At 44.5% G+C, this 19464-nt stretch overlaps 1 protein-coding gene across 4 annotated transcripts in view; it reads right to left on the reverse strand.

The window, feature by feature from the left end:
* LOC122564238 (phosphorylase b kinase gamma catalytic chain, skeletal muscle/heart isoform-like) overlaps window positions 1-19464 on the reverse strand; it is a 160993-nt gene that overhangs the window by 65711 nt on the left and 75818 nt on the right. For 3 of the 4 annotated variants that reach the window (XM_087977585.1, XM_087977587.1, XM_087977586.1), the window contains 2 exons: window positions 11488-11553; window positions 6904-7067 (listed from right to left, as the gene is read on the reverse strand). In XM_087977585.1, the coding sequence (XP_087833711.1) occupies window positions 6904-7067; window positions 11488-11553 (230 nt within the window). The remainder of the gene's footprint in view (window positions 1-6903; window positions 7068-11487; window positions 11554-19464) is intronic. The other variant, XM_087977588.1, reaches the window with a different exon arrangement.

Below are 19464 nucleotides of genomic sequence, written 5' to 3' on the forward strand. Positions count from 1 at the left end.
TTACCAGACTTCATTTGTGGAATAATATGCAACATGACGCTGCAGGGCAACAACACGGACAACACAAAAAGGACTGTATGTCCATCATCAATTGTACTCCTTTAAGGGGGTGTGCCGAAAGGAAAGCCAGAAAAAGTTCTTGAGCATAATACATTTTTGTTTTCATCTGCGCTCACCTCAATACACTGTACCCAAAACACAGTCCTTGCACCATGGCACCAACGCAATGAGATCCAGCATTGACAGTTGGATTCATAAAGGATATGTATCTGGACTCCCAGAAGGCAATTAGCAAATTCCCTCACATAAGAATATTGTTTATAGCCTGTAGCAGTTGTTCACTAGATAAGGGCATTAGCCAAGCAGGAGAATGGGAAGGTATTTGCCAGATGTGTACTGCAGATGTGTGTTGAGGCTTGAATATTCACATATTGTTATTACTAAAATACAGGATGGAAAGTCCGATGTCTGCATTTGCAGATGACACAAAGACAGGAGATACTGTAAGCAATCTAAATGGAAGCGCAATATCACAAAAGGAATAGTCATAGAGATGGAAATGAAAAATAGGCAGGTTGAAAAATGCATTGTCATCCATTTTGCTACTAAAGGGATTAATTCTGATCATGTGATCATTACTGGCTGGGTCAGTATTTATTACCCATCTCTAGTTGAGCTTGAAAAGATGGTGGTGAGTTGTTTTGGACTGCTGCTATCTGTGTGCTGGAAGTACACCCAAAGTGCTGTTCAGCAGGGAGTTTGAGGATTTACGCCCAGCGACACTTGGAGGATAAGTCACATATTTCGAAGTCAGGAGGGTGAGCGGCTTTATGGGAATTTAAAGGTAGTGAAGTTCCTCTCTATCAGCTGTTTTTATCCTTCTAGATGGAAGTGGTCTTGGTCATGGATTTAGAAGGTAAATTATTAAATTAATGGATGGGATGCTGAATGAGCACTGCTTTGTTGTGGATGGTGTGAGCTTCTAGAGTGTTAAACAAAGAACAGTACAACACAGTAACAGGCCCTTTGGTCCACCACGTCTGTGCCAACCATGCCACCAATGTAAACTAATCTCATCTGCCTGCACATAGTTCGTGTCTCTCTATTTCCTGCCTGCTCATGTGTCTGTCTAAGTGCCTCTTAATCGTTGCCTATTGCCTCTGCTTCTCCCACCTCCTCTAGCAATATGTTCCAGGCATCTACTACCTTGTGCAAAAAAACTTTCCTCGCAAATCTCCTTTAAATTTTCTCCTTCTCACCTTAAACCTATGCCCCCGAGTATTTCTACTCTGGGAAAAAAAAAGGAGAGTTCACCCCATCCATACCTCTCCTCATCATTTTATATACTTAGGTCGTATTAGGTTGCACCTAGCCTCCAATTTTCTAGTGAAAAGTATTCAAGTTTGTCCTGCCTCTCCTTATAGCTAATACACTTCAATCCAGGTAATATCTGGTTAAACATCTTTTGTACTCTATCCAAAGTCTCCATATCCTCTGATAGTGTGGTGACTGGAACTGCACAGATTATTCCAAATTTGGCCTAAATTAAGTTTTGTACAGCTGCAAATGTGACTTGACAACTTTTATAATCAATGTCCTGACTGATGAAGGAAAGTGTGTCATATACCCTCTTTACCAACTTATCCAGTTTTATTACCCCTTTCAGGGAGCTTTAAACTTGCACTCCAAGATCCCCTTAATTAATGCTCAATATTATTTCATAGAATCATAGAATCCCTACAGTGTGGAAGCAGCCATTTGACCCATTGAGTCCCCACACTGTCCCTCCAAAGAGCATTCTATACAGTCCCCCCGACCTGTTGCATTTCCCATGGCTAACCCACCTGGCCTGCATATCCATGGATACTATAGGCAATTTAATATGAACAATTCACCTAATCGGCACATCTTTATATACAATGAGTACTGGGCGGCATGATGGCTCAGTGGTTAGCACTGCTACCTCACAGTGCCAGGGACCTGGGTTCAATTTCCTTCTTGGGCCACTGTCTGTGTGGAGCTTGCATATTCTCCCTGTGTCTGTGTGGGTTTCCTCCCACAATCCAAAGATGTGCAGGTTAGTGAATTCGCTGTGCTAAATAGCCCATAGTGTTCAGGGATGTGTCGGCTAGGTGCATTAGTCAGGGGTAAATATAGGGTAGGGAGAATGGGTCTGGGTGGGCTACCCTTCGGAGAGTCAGTGTGGACTTGTTGGGGCAAAAGGCCACACTGTAGGAATTCTAATATCATTCTAATACCACCAATATAATTTATTGTATCCGTTGCTCCCGATGTGGTCTCCTCTACGTTGGGGAGACTGGACGCCTCCTAGCAGAGCGCTTTAGGGAACATCTCCAGGACACCCGAACCAATCAACCACACCGCCCTGTTGCCCAACATTTCAACTCCCCCTCCCACTCTGCTGAGGACATGCAGGTCCTGGGCCTCCTTCACTGCCGCTCCCTCACCACCAGACGCCTGGAGGAAGAACGCCTCATCTTCTGCCTCGGAACACTTAAACCCCATGGCATCAATGTGGACTTCACCAGTTTCCTCATTTCTCCTTCCCCCACCTCACCTCAGCTCCAGCCTTCCAGCTCAGCACTGTCCCTATGATCTGTCCTACCTGCCTATCTTCCTTTCCACCTATCCACTCCACCCTCCCCTCTGACCTATCACCTTCATCCCCACCCCCATTCACCCACTGTACTCTTTGCTACTCCCCCCACCCTCTCTCTGACCTATCACCTCCATCCCCACCCCCATTCACCTACTGTACTCTATGCTACTTTCTCCCCACCCCCACCCCCCTCTCATTTATCTCTCCACTCTGCAGGCACCCTGCCTCTATTCCTGATGAAGGGCTCCTGCCCAAAACGCCGATTTTCCTGCTCCTTGGATGCTGCCTGACCTGCTGTGCTTTTCCAGCACCACTCTAATATAGACTCTGGTTTCCAGCAACTGCAGTCCTTGTTTTTACCTGTAGGAATTCTAATTCTAATTCTAATCAGAGCACTTTGGGAAACTCACGCAGACACGGGAAGAATGTGCAAACTTCATACAAACAGTTGCCTGAAGGTAAATGTGGGTCCATGGTGCTCTGAGGGGGCAGCAGTGCTAGTCACTGAGCCAGTGCTGCCCCCTAAGCCACCATGCTGCATTAGAACTACACTTATCCAAACAAGTAGGGAGCATTTTATCCTTGTTGTTGTGGTTCTGTTCACCGAGCTGGGAATTTGTGTTGCAGGTGTTTCGTCCCCTGAATAGGTGACATCCTCAGGGCTTGGGAGCCTCCTGTGAAGCGCTTCTGTGTTGTTTCCTCCGGCATTTATAGTGGTTTGTATCTGCCGCTTCCGGTTGTCAGTTCCAGCTTTCCACTGCAGTGGCCGGTATATTGGGTCCAGGTCGATGTGTTTGTTGATAGAATCTGTGGATGAGTGCCATGCCTCTAGGAATTCCCTGGCTGTTCTCTATCGAACTCATGTTGCCTGTCATCTGCATGTGTGGCTACTAAGGATAGCTGGTCATGTCGTTTTGTGGCTAGTTGGTGTTCATGGATAGGGATCGTTAGCTGTCTTCCAGTTTGTCCGATGTAATGTTTTGTGCAGTCCTTGCATGGGATTTTGTACACTACGTTGGTTTTGCTCATGCTGGGTATTGGGTCATTTGTCCTGGTCAGTTGTTGTCTGAGAGTGGCTGTTGGTTTGTGTGCTGTTATGAGTCTTAGTGGTCGTAGTAGTCTGGCTGTCAGTTCAGAGATGTTCTTGATGTATGGTAACATAGCTAGTCCTTTGGGTTATGGCATGTCCTCATTCTGTTGTCTTTCCCTTAGGCATCCGTTGATGAAATTGCGGGGGTATCCATTTTTGGCGAATACATTGTATAGGTGTTCTTCTTCCTCTTTTTGCAGTTCTGGTGTGCTGCAGTGTGTTGTGGCCCTTTTGAATAGTGTCTTGATGCAACTTCTTTTGTGTGTGTTGGGGTGGTTGCTTTCGTAGTTCAGGACTTGGTCTGTGTGTGTGGCTTTCCTGTGTACCTTTGTGGTGAATTCTCCATTTGGTGTTCTTTGTACCATCACATCTAGGAATGTCCCCTGCAACAATGTTATCCCGTATTCCCAATTCCTCCTTCTCCACCGCATCCGCTTCCAGGAGGACCAGTTCCACCACAGGATACACCAGATGGCCTCCTTCTTTAAAGACCAAAATTTCCCCTGCCACGTGGTTGATGATGCCCTCCACATCTCATCCACTTCCCACACTTCTGTCCTCGATCCCCACCCCTCCAACTGCAATGAGGACAGAACACCTCCTCCCCCTCCAGTCCTCACCTTCCACCCCATCAACCTCCGTATACATCGCATCATCCTCCGCCATTTCCGCCACCTACAAACCAACCCCACCACCAGGGATATATTTTCCTCCCCACCCCTTTCCGCTTTCTGTAAAGACCGTTCACTCCGTGACTACCTGGTCAGGTCCACGACCCCCTACAACCCACCCTCCCCTCTTGGCACCTTCCCCTGCCACCGCAGGAATTGCAAAATCTGTGCCCACACCTCCCCTGTCACCTCCGTCCAAGGTCCCAAAGGAGTCTTCCACTTCGATGAAAGTTTCACTTGCACTTCCACACATGTCATTTACTGTATCCATTGATCCCGGTGAAGTCTTCTCTACATTGGGGAGACAGGATGCCCACTCACACAGCGCTTCAGAGAACACCTCTGGGACACCTGCACCAACCAAGCCCATCGCCCCGTGGCTAAACACTTCAACTCCCCCTCCCACTCCACCGAGGATATGCAGGTTCTGGGCTTCCTCCATCACCACTCCTTTACCACCTGATGCCTGGAGGAAGAACACTTCATCGTCTGCCTTGGGACCCTCAACAACACATATCAATGTGGATTTCACCAGTTTCCTCATTTCCCCTCCCCCCACCTTACCCCAGTTCCAACCTTCCAGCTCAGCACAACCCTCATGACCTGTCCAACCTGCCAATGCCCCTTCCCACCTATTCGCTCCACCCTTCTCTCCGACCTATCACCTTTACCCCAAACTACATTCACCTATTGCACTCTCAGCTACCTTCCCCCAGCCCCATGCCTCTCCCATTTATCTCTCCAACCCCGAGGCTTCCACCCTCATTCCTGATGAAGGGCTTTTGCCCGAAACGTTGATTTTCCTGTTCCTCGGATGCTGCCTGACCCGCTGTGCTTTTCCAGCACCACACTATCGATTCTAATCTCCAGCATCTTCAGTATCTTTGCCGCATTTATAAATAACTTAAGACCTGTGTATTGGAGGGCTGATCAAAAATCGCTGGAGTGATAACTAGTGAGGAGGGTAGCCTTAGTGTGCAGGAGAATATCGACAGGTTTGTCAGATGGGATGACATTGGGTAATAAAACTGGTGCAAGCATAATTGTCTCATTCTGCATTCTAATAATTATGATTCTTTTTTGAATTCTTAACAAGCTCATTTAAATCCTCTCCAGCATCACAAACAAATCTCCCTGTATTGGACAGGCATCTAGGAGATTTGCCTTTATTAGCCGAGGCATAGAGTTTAAGAGCAGTGAGGTTAAACTGGAACTGAATAAACATTGGTTAGGTCACAGCTAAGCATTATGATTAATTCCAGAATCCACATTCTAGGAGGGATATAATAGCACTGAAGAGGGTAGAGGAGATTTAGCAGGATATTGCTGGGCTGGAGAGTTTCAGTTATGAAAAGAGATTGGAACAGATTGGGGTAGTCTTCTGTTACAGCAGAAGAGATTGAGCGGGGCATGGTTGAGATGCATAAAATGATATGGCCCATGGAGAGGGTAGATATGAAGAAACCTTTCCCCAGTGGCTGTCAGAGGAAGGGAGGCAGTGTAGATGTAAGGGATAGGAGGTTTAGGGAGATGTGAGGAAAACCATTTTTCAACCAGAGGGTGATGGGAAGTCTAGAACTCACTGCCTGTAAGGGCGGTAATGAAAATCCCTCATTATGTTTATGAAACATTTACTTGCAATGCCAAAGCAGTATTGGAAAATGGGATTAGAATAGTTAGACGATTGTTTTTGACTTGTGCAGAAAGGCTTTTTTTGTGTTGTAGACCTTTATGATTGTTAACTTTATTGACATTACCTGATCATCACAATGAAACATCCAATACAATGAAGGTGTACAGTGTACATTTGCTGGAATATTCCCTGGACTCCAAGGGTTATCTTCCAGAAGAGATTGCATAAATTAGTTTTGTGTTCCTACGAATGCAGATGGTTAAGGGCTGATTTGATTAAAGATTCCACAGATATCTGTCTTCGGCCAACTTGATTCACTCCATGTAATATCAAGAAGTAGTTGGATGTACTGGATAATGTAAAGGTGACAGGTTATTTCAAGGTCTCCTTCAGAGTCTCTCATTCACTTGTGGTCTCAGTCTCCCAGTGTCTGATTCTGAATCTGATGCCCATGTTAAAAGGTCAGAGTGGGAAGTTTAAAGGAGATGTGCAAGGCATGTTTTTATTAAACTAAAAAACAGAGGGTGGTAGGTATCTGGAATCCCCTGCCTGGGGAGGGTGTAGAATTTGATTGGATGCAGTGTTTAAGAGGCTGTTAGGTAGTCACACAAACAGGCAGGGAATTGAGGGATATGGACCTTGTGCAGGCAGATGGGATTAGTTTAGAATGGCATCATGGTCAACACAGACATGATGGGCTGAAAGGTCTGTTTCTGTGATGTATTCTACAATCTATGCATGGCTCTTAGTTCTATCCAAACACATTCTAATATATTGTCTCCTGGGTGGTTGAAATATTTCTTATTTTTCACTTATTGGTGAATGCTCACTGTTGGTTTATTTTGTCCTTTGAAGTAACTAATCCCATTCCCAGACAGGAAACTCTTACCTTTCAGTTTTTTGCCTGGTCCAAGTTGTAATGAAAATCCAAAGTCAGACAACTTGATGTTCATGTCATCATCAAGCAAAACATTCTCAGGTTTGAGATCTCGATGTACAATGTTCTTCGAATGGAGGAACTGAACCACCTCAAGCAGTGCCCGCATGATGCTTCTAGAATCAGAAATGAGTATTTTTTAACATTGTTTCTGTGTGCTAATACCTTGCTCCTCCTGAACACTAAATTTCAATGGTACTGAGATTAGATTAGATTCCTACATTGTGAAAACAGGCTATTCGGCCCAACCAGTCCACACCGACCCTCCGAAGAGTAACCCACACAGACCCATTTCCCTCTGACTAATACACCTAACACTATGGGCAACTTAGCATGGCCAATTCACCTGACATCTTTGGACTGTGAGAGGAAACTGGAGCGCTCAGAGCAAACCCACAGAGAATGTGCAAACTCCACACAGACAGTTGCCCAAGGCTGGAATCGACCCTGGGACTCTGGAGCTCTGAGGCAGCAGTGCTAACCACTGAGCCACCATGCCACCCCACTACTGCTCACCACTGGGTGGCACCAAAGCTGGAAATTAAGTAAATTACAAATTGCTCAAGCTCACACCTAGCAGCAGTGAGTGAATTGACAGCTGGTAATTCCAACTATTAGTCATACCAAAGCTAATTTTAGCTCTCATCCTGCAATTCTGGAAAAGATCAGCTCTGTTGGATTGAATATACTGCAGAAATTCATCAGGGTTCCTCTGACAGCACCTTCCAAACCCCATAAACACATCCACATAGAAGGACAAGGGCAGCAGTTAGGAGAGGGCCTAGTGTAAGAATAAAGGGCAGTCAATTGAAGACTGGGATGAGGAGGAATTTCTTCTCTCAGAGAGTTGAGAGACTTTGGAACTCCTTGCCACAGAGAGTTGTGGGGCAGAGTCCTTGCGTATACTTAAGACTGAGATTGATTCTTGATCAGTAGGAGAATCAAGGGTTATGGGAAAACGGGCAGGGAAGTGGGTGTGGGGAATGTCGGATCAGCCATGATCCTATTCAATGTTGGAGCAGACACGAGGGGCCAAATGGCCAACTCCTGTTCCTATTTCTTATGTGGGAGCACCACCACATACAAGTTTCCCTCCAATCCACTCACCAACCTGACTTGGAAATATATTGCCATTCCTTTCGTGTCCCTGGTTCAAACTCTTGGAACTCCTTCCGTAACAGCACTGTGAATCTACCTACAACACATGGACTGCGGCAACACCTTCTCAAGAGCAATTAGGGACAAGCAATAAATGCTGGCCTCATCAGCGATGCCCACATCCCATAAAATAATTTTTAAAAATCATGTGTAAGACTTGGGTTTTAGACCTTTGCCATGTTTTTTGATACAGATCAACATAATTGATTAAATTCACAGTAAAAATGACTGTTCTGTTACATATAAGATAATTTTGCAGCATTAATATTTAGAAGACTGTGATCTACTGTGACCCATACAGCGACAGATGGACTGATGGAGCTGTTTGTTACTCTGCTCTGACTTCTCAATAGAAGCATGTCACAAGATTACAGTGGGAGATCATGGTTGAGTTCTGATAGTGAATACCAACAAGCCTTTCCAAATTAGAACAGAGAACATAGAACAGTATAGCACAGAACAGGCCCTTCAGCCCACGATGTTGTGCCGACCACTGATCCTCATGTATGCACCCTCAAATTTCTGTGACCATATGTATGTCGAGGAGTCTCTTAAATGTCCCCAATGACCCTGCCTCCACAACTGCTGCTGGCAACGCATTCCATGCTCTCACAACTCTCTGTGTAAAGAACCCGCCTCTGACATCCCCTCTATACTTTCCTCCAACCAGCTTAAAACTATGACCCTCGTGTTAGTCATTTCTGCCCTGGGAAATAGTCTCTAGCTATCGACCCTATCTATGCCTCTCATTACCTTGTATACCTCAATGAGGTCCCCTCTTCTCCTCCTTTTCTCCAATGAAAAAAGTCTGAGCTCAGACAACCTCTCCTCATAAGATAAGCCCTCCAGTCCAGGCAGCATCCTGGTAAACCTCCTCTGAACCCTCTCCAAAGCATCCACATCTTTCTTATAAGAGGGCAACCAGAACTGGACGCAGTATTCCAAGTGCGATCTACCCAAAGTTTTATAGAGCTGCAACAAGATTTCACAACTCAAACTCAATCCCCCTGTTAATGAAAGCCAAAACACCATATGCTTTCTTAACAACCCTGTCCATTTGGATGGCCATTTTAAGGGATCTATGTACCTGCACCCCAAGATCCCTCTGTTCCTCCACATTCCCAAGAATCCTATCCTTAATCCTGTACTCAGCTTTCAAATTCGACCTTCTAAAATGCATCACCTTGCATTTATCCAGGTTGAACTTCCTGAAGAAGGGCCTGTGCCCGAAACGTCGAATCTCCTGTTCCCTGGATGCTGCCTGACCTGCTGTGCTGTTCCAGCAATAAAGTTTCAACTGTAATCCTGTAGAGCTGAGCTTGACCCTAGCTTCCTCCACCTTATGTAAGCTACCTTTTTCCTTTTGATGAGAAGCTCCACTGCTCTCGTCATCCAAGGTTCCTTTATCTTACCACTTCTTGCCTGTCTCAGAGGGACATATTTATTCATCACTTGCAACAACTTTTCCTTAAACAGTCTCCACATGTCTATAGTGCCATGGAACAATTGCTCCCAATCCATGCTTCCTAACTCATGCCTAATCGCATCATAGTTTCCTCTTCCCCAATTAAATATCCTCCCATTTTGCCTAATCCTCTCCTTCTCCATAGCTATGTAGAATGTGAGGCAGTTGTGGTCACTATCACCAAAATGCTCTCCCACCACAAGATCTGATACCTGCCCTGGCTCGTTTCTGAGCACCAAGTCTAGAACAGACTCTCCCCTCATCGGCCTGTCAATGTACTGAGTTAGGAAACCCTCCTGAACACACCTTACAAAAACAGCTCCATTCAAATCTTCTGCTCGAAGGAGGTTCCAATCAATATTGGGAAAGTTAAAGTCACCCATTATTTTGTGTTTTATCAAAGTTGGTAATATATTAGGGCCAGAACCATACAACATCTTCAAATATGTTTAGTACTGCTGTCCTTGTAAAAACTACTGTCCCACCTCCAACTCTCTCACCTCACCAAATCTACTGACTGTGTTGGCAGTGTTATTCTGGATACCCAGGTAATGTCCTGGGATCCCAGGTTTGAATCATGCCATGGCAGATGGTGGAATTTGAATTCATTGAAAAAATCTGGGATGAAGGATCTAATGACGTCTATGACTTCATTGTTGATTGTCAAAAAAACCCATCTGTTCACTAATGTCCTTTAGGGAATAAAACGGCCATCCTGACCTGATCTGGCCTACATGTGACTCCAGACCCACAGCAACACAGTTGATTTTAACTGCAATTAGGGATGGGCAATAAATGCTGGCCTATTCAGTGTTACCCTCATCTCATGAACAAATTTAAAAAGTCCCCTTCTAATGTGTTTCTATCTTTATTACAACTCAATGTTTGAATCCCTCCATTTGAATAGACAAACTAATATTTCATCTGAAGTCAGTCCAGTTCAAGGGAATAGCCAGGCTGCCTCAGATCTCAATTTTCTTTTATTTCATGGGATTCAGGAATCGCTAGCTCAGCCAATATTTGTTGCTCATCCCTAATTACCCAGAGACCAGTTAAGAGTCTAATGCGGCTGTGAGTCTGGAGTCACATGGAGGCCAAACAAGTAAGGTCAGTATGATCCCTTGCCTAAAGGGCAGGAGTGAATCAGATGTTTTTTTTACAAGAATATACAATGTTATCATTTCATGATTATTTAAAATTGAAATCAAATTTCACCATCTGCTATGGTGGGATTTGAACTCATGCCCTCAGAACATTAGCCTAGGCTCTGGATTACTAGTTCTGGGAAATAACTACTATGCCACTGCCACTGCCACTCCCTGAGGTGATCCTGGGATAAGTTTTTCTTGTTTAGTGGTTTGAATGAAGAAGTGTTGATTGCAATGTTTACGAGTGATACACAGACATGAAAGCCAAGCAGAATGTTCTTGAAAAATTGGTGATCTCAGTTGCTGACTGGGGGTGTGGGTGAGAACAATAGCGAGAGTAAAACCCATGTTGCTCCTTTTCAGGGAGACTCATGGAACCGTGATCCAATCAGGTATGATTAGGTCAATGGAGGGACCTTCACTGGAATCAAGACCCCAGGAGTGGGGATTCTGCTGCTGAAAGTTGCTATCCAGAATATTATTGGCAAGGCCATGGCTGCTGCTGGAATGACTGGTCCTAAATCCAAGGTCAAGGAGTGACCTAGACATCTATAGGTAATGTCAGATGGGTCATGGGGAGAGAGGACCTTTGGTGACCATTAATCACCCATAAAAGAGCCTGAATTAGTAGTGAGGTGGAAATCTGATCACAGGCCCTCTCGCTTCTGACTTATTTTGGGTGGAGGTGAGAAGGCAATGGGATTTGGGATACCTTACCTGCCCACATGGGAAAGGACAGGCATTTCTATCCACAAATCCACTTACCTGGCCTCTTTTTCACTCAAAGTAACTTTCTCAGTCAGGTAGTCAAATAGTTCTCCTCTCTTCATCCTGTTAACGGAAGAATATTGTAAAGATGTCACACCAGAATACTGACTCTTCCACTCGACATAGTTGCTCCATGACAAGTACCCAACAACAATTTGTATTTATATCACACCTATAACATGGTAAATTGCTCTGAGGTACCATAGCAGCAGAGAACTTGACACCAAGCCACAAGGAAAAAGCTGGGGAGACTGACTGAACACCCAGCTCCTTATGCTGTGAGAAGAGGCGAGACAGGTGGAGGACAGAGAAGTTCAGACCCAAACATGTGAACACAGATTAACGAGCAATGGAGAGGTTAGAAGGAAGCTCAAGGTGCCTTAATGAGAGGAGTGCAGATGTTGTCGAGAACTGCCAGAACAAAGGAGATAACAGAGATAGGTCCGTTTCAAAAGAGAAAACTTTCCAATATTATTTGAAATGGTAGAATTTTGTAAAATGCTTGCTGATTCTGGATTAGTGGTGCTGGAAAAGCACAGCAGTTCAGACAACATCCGAGGAGCAGTAAAATCAAGGTTTCGGACAAAAGCCCTTCATCAGGAATACCAATGAAGCACTTTGCAAGTGTGGTCACTGTTGGAATGTCGGTAATGCAGCAGCCAATTTGCACCACAGCAAACTCACAAACATCATGCCAGGATCACAAAATTATCATGGTGCAGAAGAAAAAAAAGTTTCTGTGGGCTGATTCTGTAAGGTTACTAGTTTTTAAATAGTCTCTTTGGGAATTCAGAACAGTGGGATTGGATTCTAGGGCAGCTGCATGCTCCTCCCGTGGAATGTGGGAGGAAAGGGTCACCACTAGTGTCTCCACTGACTTCATCTGCGGGAAATGCACCTAACTCCAGCTCCTCAGAGACGCCTTAGAGAACCAGAGCTGGATGAACTTTGGATCATTCGGGAGGTGGCGGGGGTAATAGAGAGGAGTTATAGGGAGGTAGTCACAGCTCAAGTACAGTAAAAAGGCAGATGAGTTACAGTCAGGGGACAGAAAGGGAATAGGCACACAGTGCAGGGATCCCCTGTAGCTGTTTCTCTCAATAATAAATATACCGTTTTGGATACTGGAGGCAGCGAGACCTACTGGGGAAAGCAATAGTGGCCAGGTCTCTGGAACTGAGCCTGGTTCTGTGGCTCAAAAGGACAGGGAAAAGAATAGAAAAACGCTCGTGGTAGGAGACTCAATAGTTAGACGAACGGAGAGGAGATTCTATGGTTGTGAACAGGACTCCCGGAAGGTATGTTGCTTTCCCAGGTGCCAGCGTCTGGGATGTCTCAGATCGAGTCTACAAGATTCTGAAGGGGGAGGGTAAGCAGCCAGAAGTCGTGGTGCACATTGGCACCAATAACATAGCTAGGAAAAGGGATGAGGATTTGAAAAGTGACTTCAGGGAATTAGGTTGGAAGCTAAAAAGTAGGACGAGCAGAGTAGTAATGTCTGGATTACTCCTGGTGCCACATGCTAATGAGCAAGGAACAGAGAACAAGTGCAGCTAAACCTGTGGTTACAGGGCTGGGGCAGGAGGGAGGGCTTCAGATATGTAGATCATTGGGATACCTTCTGGGGAAAGTGGGACCTATACATGAAGGATGGGTTGCACCTAAACTGGAGGGGCACCAATGTCCTGAGCAGGAGATTTGCTAGAGCACTTCAGGAGGGTTTGAACTCATTTGGCAGGTGGATGGAAACTGGAGTCACAGATCAGAGGAGAGGGTAGTTGTTGAATGGGCAGAAATAGAATGCAGAGAGTCTGTCAGCAAGGATACACAGTTAATAGAGCAAAGGGATGGTTTAAAGTGTGTCTGTTTCAATGCAAGTAGTATCAGAAATAAGAGTGAAGAACTTAGAGTATGGCTTAATATTTGGAACTACGATGTTGTGGCTGTAACGGAGACATGGATTTCACAGGGGCAGGAATGGTTGCTGGATGTTCCAGGGTTTAGAACTTTTAAAAAGAACAGGGAGAGGTGCAAAAGAGGAGGGGGAGCAGCATTGTGAATTTGCGAGTGGATCACAGCTGCAGAAAAGGAGGTTGTTGAGGAGGGTTTGTTACCAGAGTCAGTATGGGTGGAAGTCAGTAACAGGAAAGGAGCAGTCACTTTATTGGGTGCTTTCTATAGACCCCCCCCAATATCAGCAGAGAGATGAAGAACAGATTCTTGGAAAGACCTAGATGTAACAGAGTTGTTGTTATGGGTACTTCAACTTCCCCAATATTGATTGGATCCTCCTTATTGCAGATGGTCTGGATGGAGCCGATTTTGTCAGGTGTGTCCAGGAAAGATTCCTGACTCAATATGTCGATAGGCTGGCTGAGGCAAGGCCATATTGGATTTGATGCTAGACAACGAGCCAGGCCAGGTGTCAGATCTCTTGATGGGAGAGCATTTCAGTGACAGTGACCACAGCTGCCTCACCTTTACCGTAGCCATAGAGAGGGATAGGAACAGACAATATGGGAAGGTATTTAAAGGGGTGAGGGAAAATTATAATGCGGGTCCTGCCCTCCCCATGACATGGCCACAAAACAGACAACACAAAATGCCTGCACTTAGCCACTGAGCCAACCCACAATGCCTCAAATTGGCCAAACCAGCCATCCTAGACATCACACATACCTCAGGACATGAGTCACCCAGCCCCACACCAAGAGAATATACTTCTTCAGATTAACTGATATTGAGCCTTGCACTCTACAATAGCCCAGCACCCCTGGTGTCCTTAGGGCACAGCTGCTCCCACTAGGAATCAAGCCTTCACAAATGGTAGCCAGACAAGGAGGTACCAAAGGTACTTTGCTTGCCCCCTCAACAATACAAACGCATTGATACCAGGATGAAACCCACTAACACCTCCTCCAGCCAAGGATCGGAATCTCCTGAGTCAACTCCAAAACTCATTGTCAGACACCAGACACTTTAATCTTTTCAATGAATGAACTTATTTCTCTTTGTTGTACAACTCACATCATTGTCTCATAACTCACCCTTCACTGTTGTAAAGGTATAAAATTCCACTGTATTCTCTTTTCGGGAAAGAAGCTGTGGTTCCTTCTGAATAGCCTGTCAGTGACTGTTTCAGTGGGGTCAAGTCTCTTTTGCAAGATCGCTGTTTGTTAAATAAATCCTTGTTAGTTCTCAGTCCGATCTATGCGTTTGTGATCTCTGATTAATTGGGCTAAATTCTCCGACAAGTATAAATTGGGAACAATTGTTCTATGGGAAATGCAGAACAGAAATGTAGAGACTGTTTAAGGAGCATTTGTTGTGAGTGTTGGGTAACTTTGTCCCACTGAGACAGTCAAGGAATGGTAAGGTGAAAGAGTCTTGGATGACAAGAGGAGCTTCTCCTCCAGAGGAAGTAGGAAGCTTACTTAAGGTTGAGGAAGCAAAGATCTGGCATAGCTTTAGAGGATTACAGGGGAGCTAGGAAATAACTCAAAAATGGACTGAACAGAGCTAGGAGGGAGCACAAAAAAGACTTTGCGGGAAGGGTTAGGGAAAACCCAAAGGCATTCTACACGCACGTGAGGAATAAGAGAATGAGCATAGAGACAGTCGGGCAGGGAAATTGTGCCTGGAGTCTGAAGAGGTAGGGGAGGCCCTAAATGAGTTTTTTACATTCTTGAAGAAGGGCTCATGCCCAACACGTCGATTCTCCTGGTCCTTGGATGCTGCCTGACCTGCTGCGCTTTTCCAGCTCTGATCTCCAGCATCTGCAGTCCTCACTTTCTCCTACAGAAACGGCTGGCCGGAAGAAGACAGCAAATGGTAATGGATGGAAAGTATTCCGCCTGGAGGTCGGTGACCAGTGGTGTCCTGCAGGGTTATGTTCTTGGGCCTCTACAATTTGCAATTTTTATGAATGATTTGGCTGAAGAAGTGGAAGGGTGGGTTAGTAAGTTTGCCGATGACACAAAGGTCGGTAGTGTTGTAGATAGTGTTGAGGGCTGTTGCAGGCTACAATAAGACATTGACAGGATGCAGAGCTGGGCTGAGAAGTAGCAGATGGAGTTCAACCTGGACAACTGTGAAATGATTCATTTTGGAAGGTCGAATTTGAATGCTGAATTTGAATCCTGTTAAAGACAGGATTCTTGGCAGGGTAGAGGAATAGCAGGACCTTGGGGTCCACGTACTTAGATCCCTCAAAGTTGCCACCCAAGTTGATAGGGTTGTTAAGAAGGCGTATGCTGTTTTGGCTTTCATTAACAGGAGGATTGAGTTTAAGAGGTGCGAGGTTTTGCTGCAGCTGTATAAAACCCTAATTAGACCACACTCGGAATATCGTGTCCAGTTCTAGTCACCTCATTATAGACAGGATGTAGATGCTTTAGAGAGGGCGCAGAGGAGATTTACCAGGATGCTGCCTGGATTGGAGGGCTTGTCTTATGAAGAGAGGTTGAGTGAGCTAGGGCTTTTCACACTGGAGAGAAGAAGGAAGAGAGGTGACTTGATGGAGGTATACAGGGTAATGAGAGGCATAGATAGAGTAGATAGCCGGAGACTTCTCCCCAGGGCAGAAATGGCTGTCCTGAGGGGTCACAATTTTAAGGTGATTGAAGGAAGGTATCGGCGAGTTGTCACAGAGTGGTTTACACAGGTTCTTTACACAGAGAGTGATGGGTGCGTGGAATGCACTGATAGCAGTGGTAGCATAGTCAGCGACATTCGGGACATGTAAGCAACTGCTGGACAAACACATGGACGGCAGTAGATTGAAGGGTGTGTAGGTTGGGTTGATCTTCGATTAAGATAATGCTTGGCACAACATCGTTGGCCGAAAGGCCTCTACTGCGCTATGTCCTAAGGAGGTTGGCACGATGGCACAGTGGTTAGCACTGCTGCCTCACAGCGCCAGAGACCTGGGATCAATTCCCACCTCAGGCAACTGTCTGTGTGGAATTTGCACGTTCCCCCCGTGTCTGCGTGAGGGTGCTCCGGTTTCCTCCCACAGTCTAAAGATGCTAAATTGCCCATAGTGGTAGATGTAGGGGAATGGGTCTAGGTGGATTGCTCTTTGGAGGGTCGGTGTGGACTTGTTGAGCCGAAGGGCCTATTTCCACACTGTAAGTAAGAGGTCGTTGGCTCAATGTGGTTGCACTAGAATGCCTAGATTCTCTGTTCTTTTTAATAACGTTGACTGGGGTAAATATCTTTGTCCCATTATAACTTACCCTGATCCTGACTCTAACCGAACCTCATTTGGTCTCATTAATCTTTCCGTTCAAATATCTATAGATGCTTTTACAAGCAGTTTGTATGTTCCCCGCAAACTTTCTCTTGCACTATGTTTCTCCTCTTGATCAACCTCTTTGTCTTCTTTTGCTTAAGGCAAACTTTTCTGGCCCTCAGGTCTGCCGCTTTTTTTCGCCACTTTATACACCTCCTCCTCCAATCTAATACTATCCCTAATTTCCTTTTTTAGCTATGGTTGAACCACCTTTACTGTTTTGTCTTTATAGAAACAGAAACAGTTCATTAAACGCCTAAAGAGTGTTCGACTATTCAATGAGATCATACATAATCTGAGGTCTTATTTACTTTATACTTTTCCTTAAACTAAAACTTACCTACCTCAGATTTAAAATCAAAACTGATCCAGAATCCATGTCATTTGTGGAAGATATTTCCAAACATCTCCTATACTTTGTACTGTATCTCTCTTGAATAGTCTGGCTATAAATCAGTCGATGGCCCTGGTTCTAGAATTCCCAAGGCAGTGGAAATAGTTTATCTTTATCTATCTGTCTTCTATGTTAATACTTTAAAGACTTCAATTATATAACCCCTTTAACTTTCTAAGTTCTAGAGAAAGCAGGCCTACTTTATGTATCTTAACCCTTGAAGTGTAGATATTATTCTTGTAAACCTACAATGTACTCCCCCCATGGCCAATATATCCTTCCAAAGGTGTGGTGCCTGGATCTGCTCGCAGTACTCCAAGTGGATTCTAACCAGGGTTTTGTACAACTATGGCATAACTTCTGCATTCTTATACTCCAATCCACGAGATATAAAGGCCACCATTTCATTAGCTTTCTCGATTATTGTCTGCATCAAAATGTTTGGTGCTGGAAAAGCACAGCTGGTTAGGCAGCATCCGAGGAGCAGGAGAGTCAACGTTTCGAGCTTAAACTCTTCATCAGGAATTACATTACCTCCTCCTCAGATGCTGCCTGACCGGCTGTGCTTTTCCAGCACCACTCTTTTTGACTCTGATCTACAGCATTTGCAGTCCTCACTTTCTCCTTCCTGATTACTTTCTGCACTCTTTTGTAATATTTTAAAGGTTCAAGATCTGAATCTGCAGTCTCTTTGGACATCCATTGTATTTCACTTCATACCACCTACAAAATACCCTGATGTATTCTTTTTCAGTCCAAAATGGATAACCTCAGTCTTGCATATATTGCCACAGCCTTGCCCATTCACTTAGTCTATCAATATCCCTTTGTAATTTTGTGCTGTCATCTAGGAGACAATGGAGACTGCAGATGCTGGAAAAATCAGAGCTGATAAAGTGTGGTGCTGGAACAGACACAAGAAGTTAGGCAGTATCTGAGGAGCAAGAGAATCGACATTTCGGGCAGGACCCTTCTTCATAACATCGAGACTGTATAAAATGCTACCTAACTTTGCGACATCAGTAAATTTGGATATATGACTTTCTATGCCATTATTCAAGTTGTTAATAAATAACATGAATAATTGAGGCCCTAAAAAGATCCTTGTCGGGCACCACTGCCAGTTTGAGTATCTACCCATTATGCCTACTTTGTCACTGCCACCCAACCAATTTCCCAGTCATGTCAGCAATTTGCTCTCAGTTCTGTGGCTTCTACTTTAGTTGACAGTCTCTTATGTGGGTCTTTATCAAATGCCTTGTGGAAGTCTGTACACTGCCTTAGTCACCTCTTCAAAAAAAATTAATGAGGTTTTGCCTGTCCTGAATCTATGTTGGATCTCCCTGAGTAAATGAAGATTTTCAGTGTTCAGGTACCCTATTCTTAGTTATAACCACTTCCCATCACAGATGTTAAGCTGCCTAGTCTTAAAATTCCTGGTTCTCTTTTTTCACTTTTATTAAAAAGCAGTGTGACACAACAATTTTCCAGTCCAGAGGGATGGGTCATGTATCTCGGGAACTCTGAAAAATTATATTTAGGGCATCTGCAATGTGGTCCAGTACTTCAACGTCAGATGGAAACTGCCAGGTCCTGGGCAATTGTCACTAATTCCTTAACTTGCTCATTACCGATATTTTACTTACATTAATTTTATTCAGTCCCTGTTCCCAAACCACCATTAATTTTCTCGGAATTCCAGCAAGCTGCAAATACTAAGGCAAAATAATTTTATTCAACAAGTCTGTCACTTCCCCGCAGTCATTGACACTATCCCCACCATCAGTCTTTAGTGGACCAACATTGCTCTTGACCATGCACTGTCTTTTCATGTAATAGCCAGTTACATAATTTATTTTTATTGATTTTACGTCCCTGGCATGTTTCCTTTTGTTGTCCTTTTAGTAGCTATTATGAGCTGCTTCCTGGTCCTTTGCTGGTCTTTGTATCTTTCCCAATCAGCAAGATTTTCTTTGCATTTTGCAAGCCCTGTTTTTTTGTTTTATACTGTCCTTTTTCTCTAGTTAGCCTTGGCTTTTTTTTTCAGTAAAGTGGAGCTTTTCCTTCAGGAGTATGAACGAGCATTGTATTGCGATTCATTGTTCTTCAGTTACTTTGTCTCTCCCAGTTTACTGCAGATAGTCTCTGTCTCATCTTGTTAAAGTTGCCCTTCCCTAAATCTAAAACTCTCGTCCTGATTCACACTTTGCTTTCAAATGTTCCATTGAGTTCAATCATGTTATGATCACTATTTGATAAATGTTCATGCACACTAAGTTACAAATTC

The sequence above is a fragment of the Chiloscyllium plagiosum genome, unplaced genomic scaffold, assembly GCF_037043375.1.
Source record: "Chiloscyllium plagiosum isolate Xiang-an unplaced genomic scaffold, Cpla_swu_hap1 HiC_scaffold_31, whole genome shotgun sequence".
NCBI lineage: Eukaryota > Metazoa > Chordata > Chondrichthyes > Orectolobiformes > Hemiscylliidae > Chiloscyllium > Chiloscyllium plagiosum.